Below are 25,536 nucleotides of genomic sequence, written 5' to 3' on the forward strand. Positions count from 1 at the left end.
ACTACACAGGAAGATCTTGTCAATGATCTCAAGGCAGCTGGGACCATAGTCACCAAGAAAACAATTGGTAACACACTACGCCGTGAAGGACTGACATCCTGCAGCGCCTGCAAGGTCCCCCTGCTCAAGAAAGCACATATACATGCCTGTCTGAAGTTTGCCAATGAACATCTGAATGATTCAGAGGACAACTGGGTGAAAGTGTTGTGGTCAGATTAGACCAAAATGGAGCTCTTTGGCATCAACTCAACGTGTTTGGAGGAGAAGGAATGCTGCCTATGACCCCAAGAAAACCATCCCCACCGTCAAACATGGAGGTGGAAACATTATGCTTTGGGGGTGTTTTTCTGCTAAGGGGACAGGACAACTTCACCGCATCAAAGGGACGATGGACGGGGCCCTGTACCATCAAATCTTGGATGAGAACCTCCTTCCCTCAGCCAGGGCATTGAAAATAGGTTGTGGATGGGTATTCCAGCATGACAATGACCCAAAACACACGGCCAAGGCAACAAAGGAGTGGCTCAAGAAGAAGCACATTAAGGTCCTGGAGTGGCCTAGCCAGTCTCCAGACCTTAATCCCATAGAAAATCTGTGGAGGGAGCTGAAGGTTCGAGTTGCCAAACGTCAGCCTCGAAACCTTAATGACTTGGAGATGATCTGCAAAGAGGAGTGGGACAAAATCCCTCCTGAGATGTCTGCAAACCTTGTGGCCAACTACAAGAAACGTCTGACCTCTGTGATTACCAACAAGGGTTTTGCCACCAAGTACTAAGTCATGTTTTGCAGAGGGGTCAAAAACGTATTTCCCTCATTAAAATGCAAATCAATTTCTGTTGTTATTCTGTCGCTCACTGTTGAAATAAACCTACCATTAAAATTATAGACTGATCATTTCTTTGTCTGTGGGCAAACTGTTCAGTCATTTTGTAATCAATGTTCATAAATTCCAAATATCTTCATCTGTCTGATACCCAGAAGTTGTAAAGTTCTGGTCTTAAATAAAACAGACAGAATTCCCAGCTCACAATTGATCAGATCCAAGTTTGCGAGAGCTCTGCCGTGCATACACAAATACGTTCCTTTTATAACATTCTATCTAACCTACGCACATACATACACACCAACATAGGGATTTTCTCATGAGTCTCACCACATGAGTCTCACCATAACCACTCAGCTGCCAGTTCCAGTCTCCCCCAGATACTGGAGCTCTGGAGGGGCTCTCCCTGTCCTATCTTATCTCCCCAGATTTACAACCAGGTCAGTTCAAACATAGGTTAATGCTCTTCTTCGTTCTCTTTCTACACCCACATACATTCCTTTCTTCCTAGATCTATGCTACATAGCCCCTTCCTAATGAACAAACATTATTTAACACTACTACAAAGACAGGGTAGAATTATGTTAGTTATAATTCTACGTTAAATGTGTACATCATTTAGTCATTATTCATAAAAAATCCCATAACACAAACGTACAAAATCATTTCAGAAATTAGCTATCCTCTTAAATGCCGTGGTCAGTGGATAAAATAAGTCGAAGAGTTGAAAATATTTGTCTAAAAAGAATTATTCGCCAGCTATTGTTGGTTATCATGTCTAACCAGTTGGCTCCTGAAGCCTATCTATGTCCCCATGAGCTCCCGAGTCTAGCTAATGTTATCTAGCTAACATTTCTGAATCAAATACTGTAGATAGCAAGCCCTCATTGACAACAATTTTATTGGGGAGCAGGAATGTCAGATTCGTATTTAAATTTTATGTTAACTGTCATTGAATTTGGTGGTTAATACTGGTTTCAGACCCTAGAGAAATTGTCCGCCATTTTTTGTGTTTCGGTAAGCAGAGTGACGTCGTGCACTCAAAAGGCTCAAGCCAATTACCCGACGGGTTCTATGTCGAGACTCTTGAATATTCTTTATGAATAGGCGTCCTGCGTGCTCTGGGCATTGCTGCCTCAAATGAACAAAATGAGTCAAAAGATTTGTTCTTTTGACTGACTGAGTCAAAAAAAATGAGAGTCAATAAAAGAGCCGAACTTCCCATCACTAGTTGTAATATGTCATATTCTTCCATTTATATTTTTCCTATTCTGATCTCGTTGTTCCTGATAGGATGTTACTTCATTGGGGGCAGGAGTATTGAATGAAGCCAATGACTGTTTCCTTTGTCTAGTATCAAGCCGGCTTGACACCGTAACAACGTCAGATCAGCTGGTCTGTATAGATCCTCAGTTATTTTCGTTGCAACCACGATTATTTTAGCCTGGAGCTCCATGTAATCTCCCGTTAGTAGCATATAAAAAAATCCAGTGCTAACCTGTAGGTGTTATGATGCTGATGGTTTTCGAGACTGATGTTTTGAGGCTATCATTACAGCTCCATCTAGTTGTCGCATTGAGGATAACAGTTGTTGACAACTAGCATTTTAGCTAACCCTATCCCGTTTCCTAACCTTAACCTCAGTCTCCTAACCTGCCACATTAGTTGTCCTAACCTGCCAAGTTAGTTCTCCTAACCTGACACGTTAATTCTCCTGACCTGCTTGTAAACAAACCAACAGTGCCGACAACCCATCAATATCAACCCACAGGTGAGCATTAAATTCTGCATCTTTGTTGCCATGCACCCACCATCTGAATGTCTTTTATGTATTTGTGTATCCATGGGCATTAACAACAAATGAAAGAAGACACATGGAAGGAGATAAGATCCCCTTTTAAAAGCCTACAGCCTTTTAGGTGATGTTAAGTAAAATGGGGAAATAGATTTTGAGATTGTATCAAGGGGAAGGATAATTCTCTACACATGCACGTTCTTTACTTTTTTCTAATTCTAAAGAAGCCGAGCCACATGTGTTTTTGACCGTTGTTGGGTGAAGAGCCAACACACCTCAAGGGAGTACAACCAGCAAGCCCCATGTAATGGAGACATATTCTACTAGACCTACATGTATTGTTTACTCTACACTCAATCACATAGACTAGAGCCAGCTGGAAGTGTGCATTGTGAACCATACACTTGCTTACCATTCACTGTAAGGGATTTCATCATTTTGGAAGCAATGCAATATGTTTAAAAATGCTTACAGATATGTCCATGACAGTTTTCCGGCTGCTAGCGTCTGGCCTAGTGGTAGCGCGGCTGACTCCGGAGTACACACACACGCCTGCGACTGGGTTACTAATCATGTCTTGGCTCCTACTCTCTGTCTCTCTCTGTACCTCTCTCTCTCTCTCTGTACCTGTCTCTCTCTGTACCTGTCTCTCTCTCTCTGTCTCTCTCTGTACCTGTCTCTCTCTCTCTCTCTGTACCTGTCTCTCTCTGTAACTGTCTCTCTCTGTACCTCTCTCTCTCTCTCTCTCTCTCTCTCTCTCTCTGTACCTGTCTCTCTCTCTGTACCTGTCTCTCTCTCTCTCTCTCTCTCTATCTCTCTGTACCTGTCTCTCTCTGTACCTGTCTCTCTCTCTCTCTCTCTATCTCTCTGTACCTGTCTCTCTCTGTACCTGTCTCTCTCTCTCTCTCTCTCTCTCTCTCTCTCTCTCTCTCTGTTACGAATGTCTAAGCAAGAAAAAGCAATGTACATGTATTTATAAAACAAAAATAAAGTACATTTTCTAATTAAGACAAAAATAAACGACTTCACTCGCTTCCCTCTCAGAAGCCTGGAATAAAACAACTCATAAAATTATCCAACATTCATTAGTAAAATATTGAGTCTATAAACAGGAATAGCAGGGTGCGTTGTTTGTTTTGGACTATGTTGAGAACAGTGGAGGCTGTTGAGGGGAGAACAGCTCATAATAATGGCCGGAACGCTTTTTTAGAATTTGTGTCTCATTCATTACAAAATGGCCAATATTTAACTGGCAGATTAATGAACAGGCAAGGGAAAATACTGTGAAGGAGGTCATTTCTAATTAAGGGCTGCTTGGACTGTCATCTCCCTAATATCTGGGCTACAGAAATCTTTAACTAAATATCGTTATCCTCATAATATCCTACAGAACACCCTGACCAAGACATGGACTTGAATCAACATTACAGCACAACAAATACCGACTCAAGTTCAAATGAGGCGGAGCCAAAGGAATATCTATTCAATTAGTATTTCATTCATTTGTTATTTCACTCTATGCCCAGTATTTGAACTTCGAGAGAATAAGTATGTCAAAGCCTGCCTTATGCCCAAATTTGGAAATCTAACTCGGCAAGAGGAAAGAACATTATCCATCACACCATGAGAAAAAGAGTGAGGCGTGTCACATGATGTCATTTGACGTGCAGTCTTCATTCCTGTAGTGTACTTCAGCTATCTAGGCTATATGCCCTGTCGGAAATATATTCTTTGGTTAAAATAATGCACAGTATGTATTCAGTTTCACTTAGTTTGCCTTGTGCTGTTCATACCTTTGTTCCTTTGTCATTCATATTACAACTTTATAAGGTAACTGAGCTGGATGTAAGTGGAAAATATTGCTGGTTAAGAAGACATTACAAAATAAACCTTTGATTACCCAGATTTGGTGGATTTAGGATTATAACTAATGCAATTCAAATGTATCATTGTTACATTTGCTAAATTGTCTCCTCTGAGGATATAAAACACTTGGCACCTAATGATCATTTAGTTGATCTGTAAAGTGCTTTTCAAACATTATCTACACACAATGCACTGATAGCACTCACCCCAATGACGCACTATGCTCTTGCCATTTGGGGTCAGAATGCTCACCAGTACTATATGTTAGTAATGAACCTCTCCCCCACCTACAGTGCTGGAGAAGCATATTGGCTTATCCCTAATTTCACCATTGGCACTTTACCGTTCTGTCGCAGCCCCATGAGACATTCTTATGACACAGACGTTATGTAATACCATGAAGGGCTGCGTTACCCCTTAAGCCATACTGAGAGCTGGAAAGAGCTCTTTCTATGTGTGTTGAGTGGGTTTATACTGCGACTTAGAGGGAGTTAGTTGGAGGGAAGGAGTGCATGAGATGATGACCTGTACACTGTACACTGTAGCTAAGTGAGTTTGATGTTTTTTTGAGTATGTGACAGTGACTCTTGCGCAGTAGTGATATACAGCCACGTGTGGGTCCATTTGGTCAGATGAAAGGTTTTGGCTGAGTCTGGCAGCATGTCTTTTATTTTTCACCAGTGGCGGAATATTTCTCTTCATTAAGAAGATTTTGAGATTTGAGGATGAGAGGCGACAGAAGAATGCAGTCTTATTCTCTGGTTTACTTGCTTTTATCAACTGCACATTTTACCTCTCCATCCTCAATCTAACTGGCTGTTTTTAATCAAGGAAGATGTGAGGCAGCCCTTCTCTTTTTTGTTTATAGGATAGAGACATAGTGGAAAGATAAGAGAATATACTGAGATGGCAATAGGGTGGATTTAAACCCATGCTGAAGTGGTGTTTATGTGCTCCAGAGACAGCGGCTTAGACCGCTAGACCACCCCAGGCCACATCAGGAGCCTTTAAGTACAGGTCAGATCTGTGGCATTTTAAGTGTATGGGATTATGTCACTTTCAGAAGAAGTGTTCTTACACTATTTATCAGTGTTATATGTTGCAGAGGACTCATCACAGAATTGCAATTAGATTACATTCCATAAATGAATGAAATTATACACGGTATGTATAACACAGTGTATTATCAAATCTATTTATCACAAAGTGCTCAACAGCAAACTGGGCCTAAGAGGATCCTGATGTAACAGTCTGAAAATGCTAAACTGTCCTCCTCTGGATGACCATAGAATATCAGGCCAGACAGTGGACGGTAACTCTGTCCTCTTCTGGATGACCGTAGAAGATCAGGCCAGACAGTGGACAGAAACTCTGTCCTCCTCTGGATGACCGTAGAAGATAAGGCCAGACAGTGGACAGAAACTCTGTCCTCCTCTGGATGACCGTAGAAGATCAGGCCAGACAGTGGACAGAAACTCTGTCCTCCTCTGGATGACCGTAGAAGATCAGGCCAGACAGTGGACAGAAACTCTGTTTTCCTCTGGATGAATGTAGAAACTCCGTCCTACTCTGGATGACTGTAGAATATTAGGTCAGACAGTTGTCCATGAAGGACAATTATTAAAAGGACATTCTGGGATTTGTACATACAGTTGAAGTTCGAAGTTTACATACACCTCGGCCAAATATATTTAAACTCAGTTATTCACAATTCCTGACATTTAATCCTAGTAAAAAGTCCCCGTCTTAGGTCAGTTAGGATCACCACTTTATTTTAAGAATATGAAATGTCAGAATAATAGTAGAGAGAATTATATATTTCAGCTTTTATTTCTCTCATCACATTCCCAGTGGGCCAGAAGTTGCCATATACTCAATTAGTATTTGGTAGCATTGCCTTTAAATTGTTTAACTTGGGTCAAACGTTTAGGTAAGCCTTCCACAAGCTTCCCACAATAAGTTGGGTGAATTTTGGCCCATTCCTCCTGACAGAGCTGGTGTAACTGAGTCAGGTTTGTAGGCCTTCTTGCTCATATACGCTTTCCAGTTCTGTCCACAACTTTTCTATGGGAATGAGGTCAGGGATTTGTGATGGCCACTCCAATTCCTTGACTTTGTTGTCCTTAAGCCATTTTGCCACAACTTTGGAAGTATGCTTGTGGTCATTGTCCATTTGGAATACCCATTTACGACCAAGCTTTAACTTCCCGACTGATGTCTTGAGATGTTTCTTCAATATATCCACATAATTGCCCTGCCTCATGATGCCATCTATTTTGTGAAGTGCACCAGTCCCTCCTGCAGCAAAGCACCCCCACAACATGATGCTGCCACCCCCGTGCTTCACGGCTGGGATGGTGTACTTCGGCTTGCAAGCCTCCCCCTTTTTCCTCCAAACATAACGATGGTCATTATGGCCAAATAGTTATATTTTTGTTTCATCAGACTAGATGACATTTCTCCAAAAAGTAGAATCTTTGTCCCCATGTGCAGTTGCAAACCGTAGTCTGTCTTTTTTATGACAGTTTTGGAAGAGTGGCTTCTTCCTTGCTGAGCGGCCTTTCAGGTTATGTCGATATAGGACTTGTTTTACTGTGGATATAGATACTTTTGTACCTGTTTCCTCCAGCATCTTCACACAGTCCTTTTCTGTTGTTCTGGGATCAATTTGCCCTTCTTTTTTTTACATCCACAGGTACACCTCCAATCGACATAATGTTTGTCAATTAGCCTATCAGAAGCTTCTAAAGCCATAATATAATTTTCTGGAATTTTAAAGGCACAGTCAACTTAGTGTATGTAAACTTCTGAAGCACTGGAATTGTGATACAGTGAATTATAATTGAAATAATCTGTCTGTAAACAATTGTCATGCACCAGGTAGATGTCCTAACCGACTTGCCAAAACTATAGTTTGTCAAAAATACATTTGTGGAGGGGTTGAAAAATTAGTTTTAATGACTCCAAACTAATTGTATGTAAACTTCCAACTTCAACTGTACAACTTTTGACTTTTAAATTAATAATATACAGTTAAAGTCAGAAGTTTACACACACTTAGGTTGGAGTCATTAAGACTTGTTTTTCAACCACTCCACAAATTTCTTGTTAACAAAATATAGTTTTGGCAAGTCGGTTAAGACATCTACTCTGTGCATGACACAAGTCATTTTTCCAACAATTGTTTACAGACAGATTATTTATCTTATAATTCACTGTATCACAATTCCAGTGGGTCAGAAGTTTACATACACTAAGTTGACTGTGCCTTTAAACAGCTTGGAAATTCCAGAAAATGATGTCATGGCTTTAGAAGCTTCTGATAGGCTAATTGACATAATTTGAGTCAATGGGAGGTATCTCTGGATGAATTTCAAGGCTTACCTTGAAACTCAGTGCCTCTTTGCTTTACCACATGGGACAATCAAAATAAATCCGCCAAGACCTAAGATTTTTTTTTTATACCTCCACAAGTCTGGTTCATCTTTGGGAGCAATTTCCAAACGCCTGAAGGTACCATGTTCATCTGTACAAACAATTGTTCGCAAGTATATACACCATGGGACCACGCAGCCGCCATACCGCTCAGGTAGGAGATGCGTTCTGTCTCCTAGAGATGAATGTACTTTAGTGCGAAAAGTGCAAATCAATCCCAGAAAAACAGCAAAAGACCCTGTGAAGACGCTGGAGGAAAAAGGTACAAAAGTATCTATATCCACAGTAAAATGAGTCCTATATCGTCATAACCTGAAAGGCGGCTCAGCAAGGGAGAAGCCACTGCTCCAAAACCACCATAAAAAAAGCCAGACTACGGTTTGCAACTGCAAATTATTATTTTTTAATTTTTTAATTTTACGTTTATTTAACCAGGTAGGCTAGTTGAGAACAAGTTCTCATTTACAACTGCGACCTGGCGAAGATAAAGCAAAGCAGTGCAACACAAACAACAACACAGAGTTACACATGGAATACACAAACATGCAGTCATTAATACAATAGAAAAAGTCTATATTCAGTGTGTGCAAATCAGGTAGGATAAGGGAGGTAAGACAATAAATAGGCCAGAGTGGCAAAATAATTACAATGTAGCAATCAAACACTGGAGTGATAGATGTGCAAAAGAAGAGTGTGCAAGTAGAAATACTGGGGTGCAAAGGAGCAAAATAAATAACAGTATGGGGATGAGGTAGTTGTATGGGCTATTTACAGATGGGCTATGTACAGGTGCAGTGATATGTGAGCTTCTCTGACAGCTGGTGCTTAAAGTTAGTGAGGGAGATATGAGTCTCCAGCTTCAGTGAATTTTGCAGTTCGTTCCAGTCATTGGCAGCAGAGAACTGGAAGGAAGGCGGCCAAAGGAGGAATTGGCTTTGGGGGTGACCAGAGAGATATACCTTCTGGAGCACGTGCTGCGGGTGGGTGCTGCTATGGTGACCATTGAGCTGAGAAAAGGTGGGGCTTTACCTAGCAAAGACTTATAGATGACCTAGAGCCAGTGGGTTTGGCGACGAATATGAAGCGAGGGCCAGTCAACAAGAGCATACAGGTCGCAGTGGTGGGTAGTATATGGGGCTTTGGTGACAAAACGGATGGCACTGTGATAGACTGCATCCAATTTGCTGAGTAGAGCGCTGGAGACTATTTTGTAAATGACATCGCTGAAGTTAAGGATCGGTTGCATAGTCTTACAAGGGTATGTTTGGCAGCATGAGTGAAGGATGCTTTGTTGCAAAATTGGAAGCCGATTCTAGATTTAATTTTGGATTGGAGATGCTTTATGTGAGCCTGGAAGGAGCCTTTACGATCTAACCAGACACCTAGGTATTTGTAGTTGTCCATATATTGTAAGTCAGAACCGTCCAGAGTAGTGATGCTGGACGGGCGGGCAGGTGTGGGCAGAGATTGGTTGAAGAGCATGCATTTAGTTTACTTGCATTTAAGAGCAGTTGGAGGCCACGGAAGGAGAGTTGTATGGCATGGAAGCTCGTCTGGAGGTTAGTTAACACAGTGTTCGAAGAAGGGCCAGATGGAGACAAAGATTGTACTTTTTAGAGAAATGTCCTCTGGTCTGATGAAACAATTAGAACTGTTTGGCCATAATGACCATCATAATGTTTGGAGGAAGAAGGGGAAGACTTGCAAGCCGAAGAACACTATCCCAACTGCGAACCACGGGGGTGGCAGCATCATGTTGTGGGGGTGCTTTGCTGCAGGAGGGACTGGTGCACTTTAAGAAATAGATGGCATCATGGGGAGGAACATTATGTGGATATATTGAAGCAACATCTCAAGTCATCAGTCAGGAAGTTAAAGCTTGACCGCAAATGGGTCTTCCAAATGGACAATGACCCCAAGCATACTTCCAAAGTTGTGGCAAAATAGCTTAAGGACAACAAAGTCAAGGTATTGGAGTGGCCATCACAAAGCCCTGACCTCAATCCAATAGAAAGTGTGTGGGCAGAACTGAAAAAGTGTGTGTGAGCAAGGAGGCCTACAAACCTGACTCAGTTACACCAGCTCTGTCAGGAGGAATGGGCCAAAATTCACCCATCTTATTGTGAGAAGCTTGTGGAAGGCCACCCCAAACGTTTGACCCAAGTTAAACAATTTAAAGGCACTGCTACCTAATACTAATTGAGTGTATGTAAACTTCTGACCCACAGGGAACGTGATGAAAGAAATAAAAGCTGTAATAAATAATTCTCTCTATTTTTCTGAGATTTCACATTCTTAAAATAAAGTGGTGATCTTAATTTTTACTAGCATTAAATGTCAGGAATTGTGAATAGCTGAGTTTAAATGTATTTGGCTAAGGCGTATGTAAACTTCTGACTTCAACTGTATTTGTCTCATGGTTATCCTGTCTTGCCCCAACAGAAACCAAACTATAAGCTTATTTTACTCCATTGTTCGAAAACAATGTCATTGTAAACAGACATTGTATAGCTTAAAACAATAATTTTGATCTCATGGATGATCAGCCTTTGCATCCCATAAATCAATCTATGAATTATTGTGTGGTTACATTTATCTACCTCCATCCCTCAGCTTTTTGCCCAAAATAAATGAATGCAGTGACTCCTTTGTTGTCGTTTGAATTCCAGATTGCACCTTTAAAGATAATGAAGCAGATATTAAAGGAAACACGTTCCGTCCTCTTTTCATCCCTAACTCATTGCAATGTGGTAGCACTTATGTCTCCTCATGTGAGGTCAGCCCCTCTGGATATAATTTGAAGTGAGATTGAATTTGAAGAGCAAATCCATATTTTGGTAAACATTTCAAAAGCCCTTTGTGTCTGAATGGAGTACCACACAATATGGCTGCTGAGGATCAACATGTCGTGGCTATGTTATTATTTTAGATTCTAGAATTGCTCGCATTTAACCTAACTTTAAACCAGTTAAATGGTGCTGTTTCAGTTTTCCCAAACAGTGTTATCCTAGGTGAACACAGCCACAGGGTCAGTGGCTTTACAGTCAACAGATACAATTAGATCAAATGAAATGGGATTGGAATGGGGCACGAAGGCCCTGCACAAGCAAAAGAAGGTCAGGGGAAAAAATGTCTGAAATGTCTATAATATTGCATTTCTATGGCTGGTGTTAGTCTACTGTCTATGGAATTGAGGTTTAAGGATGATGGAATGGCTACACGTGCCACATTCAATGTGGTGGGAAGCTGAGGGGAGACGGATTGTTTGACATCTCATCCAAAACAGCTCAGTTCGATGTCAGAGTATGATCGATGTTTTGATACAGAGTTTTGATGTCATACAGTATTAATCCAAGACTTTCCCACTAGCATGGCCACTAGCAACTCACCACCGGAACTTCTTCAATGTGTGCACTGTGGATTGTATGTAAATGAATGTATTTATTTGTATGCACCATGAAGTACAACTAAATACATTACAGTATATGAACAGTAATGCTATAGGTGAATAAGGGGGAGGGAGCTGAACTTCAAAACAATGAAACCGTGTAGAGAACCTTCACCCAATGGGAAAAGGCAAACATCACATGGTGAAAAGAGGCATAGAATACTGTACAGACGGAGATGAAAGCATAAAGAGCGGATAGAAAATATTTACTTCAGTGACCTTGAAGTAACCTCCACCTTAGTGGGAGAAAAGACGGAGAGGAGAGAAAGAAACAGACAGAGACAGACAGAGGATATAAAAAGGCAGACAAAAGGAGAGAGATCGGAATTAAGAGTGGGAAAGAGATCGTGGAGAGTGAGAGAAAAAGAGGGATGTGCGTCTCGTGAGAGGGAAGCATTTGTGAAACCACTCTTTGAAGGGGCAGTCCACACTCTGTTGCTCTCAAGACCAAAAGGCATGTTAGTGTGCTAAAGCTAACCATCTAACACCATAGCACAGCACAGGACTGGACCAGAGTGAGATCAGAGGAGAGAAATCAAGAGCGACATGAACGACATCAAACTGGCCCTGCTGGGCAGTGAGGGCGCTGGGAAATCAGGTGAGAGATCCACCGAGGAGCAGAGAAATCTCTAGGTCAGATAGAGTCCCTGTGCCTGGAGGGAGGGGAATATATGGTAGTCAATATGCAGGGGGGGGGGCTGTAATCTAATCGATCTTCTAAAGAGAAACAAGTTCAAGATCAAAGTCATACAAGTACACACCTGTATGTATGTGGGAGCATGTAAATAATGGTTTCATCATACAGAATTTGGAGGACTACACAGCATTTCATCACGTGGCTCCAAATTGACTTCGATATGATGGTTATTATGGTTATAACTATTTCTTGAACTGCATTTGTATTTCTATTTATTATGGATCCCCCTTAGCTGCTGCTTTCTGGGGTCCAGCAAAATTAAGGCAGTTTATATCATTTTAAAACATTACAATACATTCACAGATTTCACAACACACTGTGTCGACCAACAATTGTTGGTTAAGGGCTTTAAGTAAGCATTTCACGTTAAGGTCTACACCTGTTGTATTCGCTGCATGTGACAAATATATATATATTTTTGATTATATCAATATTTGCACATGAAGCCCTTTTCACCGCCAGTTCCCTCAGAATTGATTTTACTGACACAAAAGATCCCACCATGTCGAATGAACAAATTATCGGTCGACATTTATGCAGATACACCGAAACTTCCTGTTTCCATCACAGCTCTTATTTATTTTATACAATATGACTTTACACGCATAAAACCTGTGGATGGAAACATGGTTACTGTGGTGGTATCCTAAAAGGCACATTTGTACCATAATCATTATCATATTTACATTTAAATATCTGTGATTTTGCAATGATTCATTCATGTTATGCTACATAAACCTAAATAACATTCATTTTTCTAAACTAATCAATACAGTTGTTTTTTTTGCACCCGTTACTGAAATGGTTGTTCCAGTTTAAATGGCTTAGTTAGTCTCGTCAGATTGTCTTTGAACCTGGAAGTCAGTGAATGAAGGTTGCTGGTAAATAATAATTCCACCTGTTGGATAGTCCAACTCTGGCTGGATTCCAAAAGGAATTACTCATCCCTTTGCAAGCTAGCATCGTGTGATTTGCAGGTAGGTTTGCAAAATTCTGGAAACTTTTTCATGGTTGGAACTGGGATGGGATAAACAGGTAATGTGAAAAATTACTGCAATCTGATGTGGCATGTAAACCATGAGTTTCAGCCTACTGTATTAGGGTAAGCACAGACCCTCAAAATAATGCCTTATGGGATGTATTTTATTGTTATAATTACTTAAATTTGAATGACAAAATTCACCTAGGTCCTCGCTCGGTGAAGGCCACAGGGCTAAAAATGTCTCTGTCATTATCAAATACAGTAATGGGTGGTAACTCTACAATTCACTCTAAAAGGCAAGGCACACTGGGAAATTATTTTGGAGGCATGGCTTAATGGGGGCATGGCTTTCCGTTAGTTGTTTTTGGCCACCCGTGAGTGAAAGTGTTGTGCCAGTTTAAGTAGTCTATGGTAGAGGTAAACATTTTTGTCACTTACAAAGAAAAAATGGCTTTTTATTGTGGTTCTACCCTACAAAGACTAAATGTACATTTTCTAAATGCATACCTGTGGACTACATGTAAGAAAGGTACTGTCTGAGGCATGAACAAGGGTACAATCATGTTCCTATAACAGAAGGCACAAAAGAGGACCTTACAGGGTACCACCCCAGTGACAAGTGTTTGTAGCTCTTTAAGAACAAATTGTATCCTTTATTTCTGAGAGTGTATGTGGCGCATGTAAATAATTGTTTAATCTCACCGTTTGTCATAATTTGTCCCACAATGTGATAATACATGGGAGTCCCATTCAGATATGGAGGGGAGTGTGGTCTGAGAAAACATCCGTTATGAGGGGTCAATCAGTGTAACTCTTCAATATGAGTATTTAGTCACATATAGTACTGGATATGCAGAATGACCCTTGATCAAATATATGGCTGTACACATGAATGGAAAAGCATCACGTAATATCCCCAGATATGAATTTAATAAATATATCCACAGATATGAATTTAATATATACATCTCCAATAATGAATTTAATAAATATATCCCCAGATATGAATGTAATAAATATATCCACAGATATGAATTTAATATATACATCTCCAGTAATGAATTTAAAAAATATATCCCCAGATATGAATGTAATAAATATATCCACAGATATGAATTTAATAAATACATCTCCAGATATGAATGTAATAAATATATCCCCAGATATGAATGTAATAAATATATCCACAGATATGAATTTAATAAATATATCCCCAGATATGAATGTAATAAATATATCCCCAGATATGAATGTAATAAATATATCCCCAGATATGAATGTAATAAATATATCCGCAGATATGAATGTAATAAATATATCCCCAGATATGAATGTAATAAATATATCCCCAGATATGAATGTAATAGGGAAATAAAATAGTTCAGTGAATACTAATGAAAATGATCACAATCTTTATTATTTGCATCAGCTTCTCTGAGGGACTCGTGAGTGAAAGAAACCCCATATATTTTCCACAATAAATCAATTGAAATGAACTTGGTAGGGACAGTGACTGTGCAGTCGTTTTTCATTGTCTGGACTTGAGGGAGGCAGGGGGACTCATTAAGAGTCTTGTGGCTGCATGGCGCCCTGTCTGGTAAATATCAGTATTCAGTGAGTCACTGCAGCCTTCGGGAGCCTAGAGCCCATTAGTGCACACCGTAGCAAAACATTTTGCAATGGAAAATGTTTTTCAATGAAAACAAGTGTTTCTTATTGGACAAGTGCAGGTTAGCCCCTCCCTGTTGCAGACCATTTTCCGTTTGGTGCCTAGTGAATACGACCCTGGTATATGTGTTTAATAAAACAGCAGGGTGTACCATTGCCCCTGGCACACTGCACTGCAGAGTGGTTTCTGTGGAGATGAACCGACTGTGTTGTGAGGCTAGAAGCCCAGAGACTGCAGGGATCTGTGTGCGAGTGTGACAGTGAGTGTGAGAGAGAGGGAGTGAGAGAGACAGTGAGTGTGTGAGGGAGAGTGCTGCCATTAAGTTACTGTATATTTAACAATAAATATTTTACATTGTAGGTATGTATCGGTCTGTTTCTGTGTTTCTGCCAGTATGTGTATGTGCTTGCATGTGTGCATTTGTGTGTGTCTGTGTGTGTGTGTGTGTGTGTGTGTGTGTGTGTGTGTGTGTGTGTGTGTGTATGCATTACTGTATGTGTGTGTATGAGCATGTGTGGGTGCAAGTGGACTGGAGCGCTTCAACCAGAACTCAGTAAAACTCAACCTGGGGCTTCAATTGAGTCTGACGGCTGTGACCTCATCTCTCACAGAGAGGGTAGTGTGTTCAGAATCTGGAAAGGGAGAACAAGCAGAAATAGCCAATTTTGCTTGCCAAATATGCACACATCCCTCGAGGTAAACCCATCGAGGCCAAACCTTTCATGTGTGGGGTTAGATGAAACCCCTGATTCCTCAGGCTTTTGGAACCCTCATCAAGCCTGCACCCTCATCAAGCCTGCATCCCAAATGACACCCACCTTATAAAGTGCACTACTATTGACCAGGGCCCATAGGGATCAGGTAGGGCCCATATGGATCAGGTAGGGCCCATAGGGATCAGGTAGGGCCCATAGGGATCAGGTCAATAGTAGTGAACATACTGTAAATAGGGAGCCATTTGGGACACAACCTCAGCCTGAGGGATCATATGAAAATGCATTTTCCTCCACTGGACAAACTGTAACCTTGTTTTCTTTTTAATTGGTCGATTTCCTCCAGCTGTCCTGGTGCGGTTTCTGACCAAGCGCTTCATCGGGGAGTACGCCTCCAACACTAGTAGGTGCTCCACACAGGCCCCCAGTCCCATGATATCATGGCCATAGTGTTGTTCACATACTGCAAACACACGGCCCCACAGGCCCACAGGCCCACAGCCCCACGATATCATGGCCATAGTGTTGTTCACATACTGCAAACACACGGCCCCACAGGCCCACAGGCCCACAGCCCCACGATATCATGGCCATAGTGTTGTTCACATACTGCAAACACACGGCCCCACAGGCCCCCAGTCCCATGATATCATGGCCATAGTGTTGTTCACATACTGCAAACACACGGCCCCACAGGCCCACAGGCCCACAGCCCCACGATATCATGGCCATAGTGTTGTTCACATACTGCAAACACATGGCCCCACAGGCCCACAGGCCCACAGCTCCATGATATCATGGCCATAGTGTTGTTCGCATACTGCAAACACACGGCCCCACAGGCCCACAGGCCCACGGCCCACGATATCATGGCCATGGTGTTGTTCACATACTGCAAACACATGGCCCCACAGGCCCACAGGCCCACAGGCCCACAGCTCCATGATATCATGGCCATAGTGTTGTTCACATACTGCAAACACATGGCCCCACAGGCCCACAGGCCCACAGCCCCACGATATCATGGCCATAGTGTTGTTCACATACTGCAAACACACGGCCCCACAGGCCCACAGGCCCACGGCCCACGATATCATGGCCATAGTGTTGTTCACATACTGCAAACACACGGCCCCACAGGCCCACAGGCCCACAGCCCCACGATATCATGGCCATAGTGTTGTTCACATACTGCAAACACACGGCCCCACAGGCCCACAGGCCCACAGCCCCACGATATCATGGCCATAGTGTTGTTCACATACTGCAAACACACGGCCCCACAGGCCCACAGCCCCACGATATCATGGCCATAGTGTTGTTCACATACTGCAAACACATGGCCTCACAGGCCCACAGCTCCATGATATCATGGCCATAGTGTTGTTCACATACTGCATCAGTGGAGCAAAGTATCACAGACACACTACCGTTCAAAAGTTTGGGGTCACTTAGAAATGTCCTTGTTTTCCATTAAAATATACATTAAATTAGTTGCAAAATGAATAAGAAATATAGTCAAGATGTTGACAAGGTTATAAATAATGATTTTTAATTGAAATAATAATTGTGTCCTTCAAACTTTGCTTCGTCAAAGAATCCTCCATTTGCAGCAAATCAAATCAAATCTTATTTGTCACATACACATGGTTAGCAGATGTTAATGTGAGTGTAGCGAAATGCTTGTGCTTCTAGTTCCGACAATGCAGTAATAACCAACAAGTAATCTAACTAACAATTCCAAAACTACTGTCTTATACACACAAGTGTAAGGGGATAAAGAATATGTACATAAAGATATATGAATGAGTGATGGTACAGAGCGGCATAGGCAAGATGCAGTAGATGGTATCGAGTACAGTATATACATATGAGATGAGTATGTAAACAAAGTGGCATAGTTTAAAGTGGCGAGTGATACATGTATTACATACAGATGCAGTAGATGATAGAGTACAGTATATACGTATACATATGAGATGAATAATGTAGGGTATGTAAACATTATATTAGGTAGCATTGTTTAAAGTGGCTAGTGATATATTTTACATAATTTCCCATCAATTCCCATTATTAAAGTGGCTGGAGTTGAGTCAGTGTGTTGGCAGCAGCCACTCAATGTTATTGGTGGCTGTTTAACAGTCTGATGGCCTTGAGATAGAAGCTGTTTTTCAGTCTCTTGGTCCCTGCTTTGATGCACCTGTACTGACCTCGCCTTCTGGATGATAGCGGGGTGAACAGGCAGTGGCTCGGGTGGTTGTTGTCCTTGATGATCTTTATGGCCTTCCTGTAACAGGAAGCCCCGGTGATGCGTTGTGCAGACCTCACTACCCTCTGGAGAGCCTTACGGTTGTGGGCGGAGCAGTTGCCGTACCAGGCGGTGATACAGCCAGACAGGATGCTCTCGATTGTGCATCTGTAGAAGTTTGTGAGTGCTTTTGGTGACAAGCCGAATTTCTTCAGCCTCCTGAGGTTGAAGAGGTGCTGCTGCGCCTTCTTCACGATGCTGTCTGTGTGGGTGGACCATTTCAGTTTGTCTGTGATGTGTATGCCGAGGAACTTAAAACTTGCTACCCTCTCCACTACTGTTCCATCGATGTGGATAGGGGGGTGTTCCCTCTGCTGTTTCCTAAAGTCCACAATCATCTCCTTAGTTTTGTTGACGTTGAGTGTGAGGTTATTTTCCTGACACCACACTCCGAGGGCCCTCACCTCCTCCCTGTAGGCCGTCTCGTCGTTGTTGGTAATCAAGCCTACCACTGTTGTGTCGTCCACAAACTTCATGATTGAGTTGGAGGCGTGCGTGGCCACGCAGTCGTGGGTGAACAGGGAGTACTGGAGAGGGCTCAGAACGCACCCTTGTGGGGCCCCAGTGTTGAGGATCAGCGGGGTGGAGATGTTGTTGCCTACCCTCACCACCTGGGGGCGGCCCGTCAGGAAGTCCAGTACCCAGTTGCACAGGGCGGGTTCGAGACCCAGGGTCTCGAGCTTGATGACGAGCTTGGAGGGTACTATGGTGTTAAATGCCGAGCTGTAGTCGATGAACAGCATTCTCACATAGGTATTCCTCTTGTCCAGATGGGTTAGGGCAGTGTGCAGTGTGGTTGAGATTGCATCGTCTGTGGACCTATTTGGGCGGTAAGCAAATTGGAGTGGGTCTAGGGTGTCAGGTAGGGTGGAGGTGATATGGTCCTTGACTAGTCTCTCAAAGCACTTCATGATGACGGAAGTGAGTGCTACGGGGCGGTAGTCGTTTAGCTCAGTTACCTTAGCTTTCTTGGGAACAGGAACAATGGTGGCCCTCTTGAAGCATGTGGGAACAGCAGACTGGGATAGGGATTGATTGAATATGTCCGTAAACACACCAGCCAGCTGGTCTGCGCATGCTCTGAGGGCGCAGCTGGGGATGCCATCTGGGCCTGCAGCCTTGCGAGGTTTAACACGTTTAAATGTTTTACTCACCTCTGCTGCAGTGAAGGAGAGGCCGCATGTTTTGGTTGAAGGCCGTGTCAGTGGCACTGTATTGTCCTCAAAGCGGGCAAAAAAGTTATTTAGTCTGCCTGGGAGCAAGACATCCTGGTCCGTGACGGGGCTGGTTTTCATTTTGTAATCCGTGATTGACTGTAGACCCTGCCACATACCTCTTGTGTCTGAGCCGTTGAATTGAGATTCTACTTTGTCTCTATACTGACGCTTAGCTTGTTTGATTGCCTTGCGGAGGGAATAGCTACACTGTTTGTATTCGGTCATATTTCCGGTCACCTTGCCCTGATTAAAAGCAGTGGTTCGGCTTTCAGTTTCACGCGAATGCTGCCATCAATCCACGGTTTCTGGTTTGGGAATGTTTTAATTGTTGCTATGGGAACGACATCTTCAACACACGTTCTAATGAACTCGCACACCGAATCAGGGCATTTGTCAATGTTGTTGTCTGACGCAATACGAAACATATCCCAGTCCACGTGATGGAAGCAGTCTTGGAGTGTGGAATCAGATTGGTCGGACCAGCGTTGAACAGACCTCAGCGTGGGAGCTTCTTGTTTTAGTTTCTGTCTGTAGGCAGGGATCAACAAAATGGAGTCGTGGTCAGCTTTTCCGAAAGGAGGGCGGGGCAGGGCCTTATATGCGTCACGGAAGTTAGAATAGCAGTGATCCAAGGTTTTGCCAGCCCTGGTTGCGCAATCGATATGCTGATACAATTTAGGGAGTCTTGTTTTCAGATTAGCCTTGTTAAAATCCCCAGCTACAATGAATGCAGCCTCAGGATGTATGGATTCCAGTTTGCAAAGAGTCAAATAAAGTTCGTTCAGAGCCATCGATGTGTCTGCTTGGGGGGGAATATATACGGCTGTGATTATAATCGAAGAGAATTCCCTTGGTAGATAATGCGGTCGACATTTAAATGTGAGGAATTCTAAATCAGGTGAACAGAAAGACTTGAGTTCCTGTATGCTTTTGTGACCACACCACGTCTCGATAGCCATAAGGCATACGCCCCCGCCCCTCTTCTTACCAGAAAGATGTTTGTTTCTGTCGGCGCGATGCGTGGAGAAACCAGCTGGCCGATAGCGTCTCTCCAGTGAGCCATGTTTCCGTGAAGCAAAGAATGTTACAGTCTCTGATGTCCCTCTGGAATGCTACCCTTGCTCGGATTTCATCAACCTTGTTGTCAAGAGACTGGACATTGGCGAGAAGTATACTGGGGAGTGGTGCACGATGAGCCCGTCTCCGGAGTCTGACCAGAAGACCGCTACGTTTCCCTCTTTTACGAAGTCGTTTTTTTGGGTCGCCGGCTGGGATCCATTCCGTTGTCCTGGGTGAAAGGCAGAACACAGGATCCGCTTCGCGAAAGTCATATTCTTGGTCGTACTGATGGTGAGTTGACGCTGCTCTTATATTCAGTAGTTCTTCTCGACTGTATGTAATGAAACCTAAGATGACCTGGGGTACTAATGTAAGAAATTACACGTAAAAAAACAAAACACTGCATAGTTTCCTAGGAACGCGAAGCGAGGCGGCCATCTCTGTCGGCGCCGGAAGGCAATTACAGCCTTGCAGACCTTTGGCATTCTAGTTGTCAATTTGTTGAGGTAATCTGAAGGGATTTCACCCCATGCTTCCTGAAGCACCTCCCACAAGTTGGATTGGGTTGATGGGCACTTCTTACGGTCAAGCTGCTCCCACAACAGCTCAATAGGGTTGTGATCCAGTGACTGTGCTGGCCACTCCATTATAGACAGAATACCATCTGACTGCTTCTTCCCTAAATAGTTATTGCGTAGTTTGGAGCTGCACTTTGGGTCATTGTCCTGTTGTAGGAGGAAATTGGCTCCAATTAAGCGCCGTCCACAGGGTATGTCACGGCATTGCAAAATGGAGTGATAGCCTTCCTTCTTCAAGATGCATTTTATCCTGTACAAATCTCCCACTTTACCACCACAAAAACACCCTCAGACCAACACATTGCCTCCACCATGCTTGACAGATGGTGTCAAGCACTCCTCCAGCATCATTTCATTTTTTATGCGTCTCGTGAATGTTCTTCTTTGTGATCCGAACACCTCAAACTTTGTCTGTCCATAACACTTTTCTCCAATCTTCCTCTGTCCGGTGTCTGTGTTCTTTTGCCCATCTTAATCTTTTATTTTTATTGGCCAGTCTGAGATATGGCTTTTTCTTTGCAACTGCCTAGAAGGCCAGCATCCCAGAGTTGCCTCTTCACTATTGATGTTGAGACTGGTGTTTTGCGGGTACTATTTAATGAAGCTGCCAGTTAAGGAGGCGTGTGTTTCTCAAACTAGACACTCTATTGTACTTGTCCTCTTGCTCAGTTGTGCACCGGGGCCTCCCACTCCTCTTTCTATTCTGGTTAGATTTAGTTTGTGCTGTTCTGTGAAGGGGGTAGTACACAGCGTTGTACGAGATCTTCAGTTTATTGGCAATTTCTCGCATGGAATAGCCCTCATTTCTCAGAACAAGAACAGACTGACGAGTTTCAGATGAAAGTCTTTGTTTCTGGCCATTTTGAGCCTGTAATCGAACCCACAAATGCTGATGCTCCAGATACTCAACTAGTCTAAAGAAGGCCCATTTTATTTATTCTTTAATCAGAACAACAGTTTTCAGCTGTGCTAACATAATTGCAAAAGGGTTTTCTAATGAGAAATTAGCCTTTTAAAATGATACATTTGAATTAGATAACACAACGTGCTATTGGAACACAGGAGTGATGGTTGCTGATAATGGGCCTCTGTACGCCTATGTAGATATTCCATGAAATATGACCATTGTAGCTGGAAATGGCAGATTTACAACATTAACAATGTCTACACTGTATTTCTGATCAATTTGATGTTATTTTAATGGACCAAAAATGTGCTTTTCTTTCAAAAACAAGGACGTTTCTAAGTGACCCCAAACTTTTGAACGGTAGTGTATGTGCAGTGGTATCTCAACACCAATAAATGTTGATCAAATATTATTATCCATCTGCCTAATTATGGTGTAGAAATTACACCTGTGCTTCTTGTTCTTAAAGCAATCACTGCACATCAATGTAACTCATGCAAACACGTGTATGTACCCTGTACGGGTAAATAGGGCTAGTTTACTCACACGTTTCTAATGGATACCTTCTCTGTTCTAGATTCCCTGTATCGTAAAAGACTATCCATTGACGGTAGACAGCTGAACCTGGAGGTGTTTGACCCTTGCTCTCAGGTACAACAGAAAATCTCCAAACAGCAGTATTTTAACAAAACAAAAACCTGTCATAGCGTTTAGGTAACGTTATTGTAACATTGTTGAAACATTGTGCATCAATGGTAGACAGCTGAACCTGGAGGTGTTTGACCCTTGCTCTGAAGTACAACAGAATACAACATAGGCCAAATCTTCCTAAACAACACCTGTCACAACATTGGGGTAGCGTTGTACTGCACTCCCGTGACCTGGTTTTCCCCTTGCACAAACCCCAGGACAGTCTAATGTTTACTTTCCACAGGCACATGGATGATCCATACCTTAGAGTTTCAAATCCGATGGGATTTACGAGTGTATCCCAAGGCAGTGAGTGCCAATGAGTCTGCCTTTGAAGAAAGAGAGCCATACAAGCTGTTCTGTGTGTAGCCAACCAGGCCAGACACCTCAGAGGGTTTTTACTACAAAGTTCTGCTTTATTGGAACACCCTGAGGCTGAGGCCCAGAGGGGGAAAGGCCAATCTATTGTACTTTTCTGCTAAAGCTCACTGTAAGCCAAGACCTAAGAGGAATGCTAGAGTGGCTTTAGATGCATTGTCCCATGGCTCGATCTTTAAGACCTCTCACCTTCATAAAGAAAAGCCACGTCATTAAAGAGAGAAACAGAGAGAGGTTGGTGTGAGCCTGGATGTTCACTGCTCTGCAGCACCTGTAGCCAAGGGGTACGGCGTGTGAAAGAACTACTTGTCTTTTGCCATATACACCACGGTCTCTGTTTTGATACAGGACTGATTTAATCTTATTTAACCTAAAAATGATTAATGCGGAGATTGTAGGATGCACAGAATGAATCTTGAGAGAAAATGTCAGTATAATTTTTGAGAATTTAAGAAGAACACATCATAATTATGTTCATAAACGAAAATGTATGTTTCTTATTAGATCAGATAGTCCCTACCTTGTTTCAGTCCGTTCTCTTCTGTTTTGTGTCTAATGAACACGTCTCAGTGTTGAGCTACCTAACTGTGGCAGTGTTGTTTGACAGGGAACTGAGGCTAGGTGTATAGCGGAGGAGCCGGTGGACTGGGCTGATGGTTTTGTGGTGGTGTACAACATCAGCGACCGGACATCCTTCATCAATGCCGAAAACATTCTGCAGCAGATCAGAGAGACACGGTTTGAGAACTGCAAAGGGTGAGAGCTCCTCTGAACAGGGAATTACATTTTTGGGAGGCTTGGTGAGAGGCAAAACCATTTGTAAGTCCATGTAGTACCTCTGTTTCTCTTTAAAAAAAGAGCGGAAATCACAGTCTTCCTATTTTTTTGTTCTTTGTTGGACAGTGCAATGAGATGGGGAGACAGACTGGGTGAATGGCAGTTATAAGTCTCAGGGTGCGTTTTGTAACCCATGCCCAGAGGGGCAAGCCATGCAGCTTCTCTATAAGCCAAACAGACTGAGCAAGGGCATGAATCTGGGTCACCCATTTACATCAAACTGTCTTAGACAAAAACATCTAAGTAAGGCAGTGGGAATGGGCTTAATTTGGATAGAGCAGCATATCTCATGAGCTCGGTGGTTTGTAATGGCAGGATTTCCAGACCTACAGTAAAAGGCTTGCTTGTTTTAGTCCCGCCCACTAATAAAACTAGCCTAAAAACATTAAGAAACCATGTGTGGCATGAAGTCAGTTAGTCGTTGTCATACGCTTGAACTTTTCCCTCATATGAGATGCTAATGCCCTATCTTCTGATACCTGCTCTGATACCTAGTCAAACTAGAAGCACACCTCGATTCTCCAAATGAAAATACACTGACTCTCAGTCTCTGCTTTACTCTGCCAGGGAGGTGGAGGTGCCAGTCTGTCTTGTGGGCAACAAGCAGGACCTGTGCCACGCCCGGCAGGTTTGTGAGGAGGAGGGCCGCTCGCTGGCGCAGGAGAACCGCTGCCTTTTCCAGGAGGTGTCGGCAGCCGAGAGCTACCAGGAGATCGCCAACCTCTTCACCCAGCTCATCAGACAAGTGATGGAGCACCTCAAGTACCGCGCCGACCGACGCTGCTACAGCAGCTCCAAGTCCATGGCCAAGCTCATCAACAACATGTTTGGCAAGAGGAGGAAGTCTGTGTGATATCCCCAGAAAGATGGGCCGGGATTGGCTGAGAGAGACAGAATGGCCTACCTAGAACTACAGTTGGACTCCGATAGTAAGGATAATGGTGAAGAGGATTCACCCATAAACCCCCCTTTAAAGGCTCAGGGTAGCGGTTTTGATATTTGATCTCCATAGCTTCTTCACACTGTATCAAATAATTTCCGGGTAACAATAAATGACTTACTTTAATTGTTTTCGGTTACAATTTTCCTCCAAAAATAATAAAATGCTTTTTGCTAACCACAATTTTTCAAGAAATTTCTTCCAGACTGTCTGGGCTTGGTCTTATGCCGCGTTCATGTGCTTGTGGGAACTAGGAAACTCTGAAATTCCTGACTTGCTAACTGATTGTAGTTACACATGTGCCGTGTTCAACCAGTTAGCAAGTCTGACATTTGAGTTTCTTAGTTTCGACAAACACGTGACGCGGTATTAAACGCCTGGTGGGGAATGGGACAAGTTACCAAGTTAGCAGGGGAAGGGGGAGAATAACCACAGCCCAGTTGAAATGGACACAAGTTCATAATGGCAGAGAGGTTTGAACATATCTGTTATTGGTCTATTAAAATCAGTTGGGGGCAAAAAGATCATGCATAACCTGCTGACACAAAGGTCCGGTTGATCATATTTTCAACTATCAACTACTGAGAACTGACGCTGATTAAAACGTTTATACATTTACTGTGTTGGTTTCATCAGCTATTTTGTCAGTGTTTTTTCCCCCCCAAGGTGGATGTAACCATAGAGATAGGAGATGAGTCCTTTAATTAACTGGGCTCCCAAGTGGCGCAGCGGTCTAGGGCACTGCCTCTCAGGCATCACTACAGAACCTGGTTTGATTCCAGGCTGTATCACAACCGTCTGTGATTGGGAGTCCCATAGGGTGGCGCACAATTGGCCCAGCACCGCCCGGGTTAGGGCGTAGGCCTTCATTGTAAATAAGATTTAGTTCTTAATGGACTTGCCAAGTTAAATAAAAATCTTTATCTGTGCCATTATATCGTCTGTGACAGCCTCAACGGAGCTGTCCATACTATCTCCATTTTGAAGTAGTCCATTTTTTTCATGATTGGCTGATCACTCCAGGACATGACTCCCACCCACTGAGGCATAATAGATGTCCAAGATGTTCGACCGTATTTTTCTTGGTAAACTACTCACGTTCACATACGATGATTCATGGACCGTCTATATCCGGATTGCATAAGGTTTGTACAGACCAACATCACATGCACACTATTACTCAGTGCGCACAGG

General features: G+C 42.8%; 1 protein-coding gene across 2 annotated transcripts; it reads left to right on the forward strand.

Moving 5' to 3' along the window:
- Positions 1-11,523: 11,523 nt before the first annotated feature.
- LOC115144740 (ras-related and estrogen-regulated growth inhibitor-like protein) lies at positions 11,524-24,536 on the forward strand. 2 transcript variants are annotated; one of them, XM_029685782.2, is made up of 5 exons: positions 11,524-11,965; positions 15,775-15,831; positions 22,075-22,148; positions 23,173-23,321; positions 23,970-24,536. In XM_029685782.2, the coding sequence occupies exons 1-5, from the start codon at positions 11,914-11,916 to the stop codon at positions 24,253-24,255; spliced, it is 618 nt and encodes a 205-aa protein (XP_029541642.1). In that variant the 5' UTR covers positions 11,524-11,913; the 3' UTR covers positions 24,256-24,536. The 2 variants fall into 2 exon arrangements, with proteins under 2 accessions (XP_029541642.1, XP_029541643.1); XM_029685783.2 differs by lacking the exon at positions 15,775-15,831.
- The last annotated feature ends 1,000 nt before the right edge of the window (positions 24,537-25,536 follow it).

Source organism: Oncorhynchus nerka, linkage group LG17, assembly GCF_034236695.1.
Source record: "Oncorhynchus nerka isolate Pitt River linkage group LG17, Oner_Uvic_2.0, whole genome shotgun sequence".
Taxonomy (NCBI): Eukaryota; Metazoa; Chordata; class Actinopteri; order Salmoniformes; family Salmonidae; genus Oncorhynchus; species Oncorhynchus nerka.

Bases quoted from the DNA above. Each gene is read 5' to 3' on its own strand.
- LOC115144740 (XM_029685782.2), top strand. From the start codon at position 11,914: ATGAACGACATCAAACTGGCCCTGCTGGGCAGTGAGGGCGCTGGGAAA. The intron at 15,832-22,074 runs GTAGGTGCTCCA...TCTCTGTTCTAG, and splicing joins GGAGTACGCCTCCAACACTA to ATTCCCTGTATCGTAAAAGA. The intron at 22,149-23,172 runs GTACAACAGAAA...GTTGTTTGACAG, and splicing joins TGTTTGACCCTTGCTCTCAG to GGAACTGAGGCTAGGTGTAT.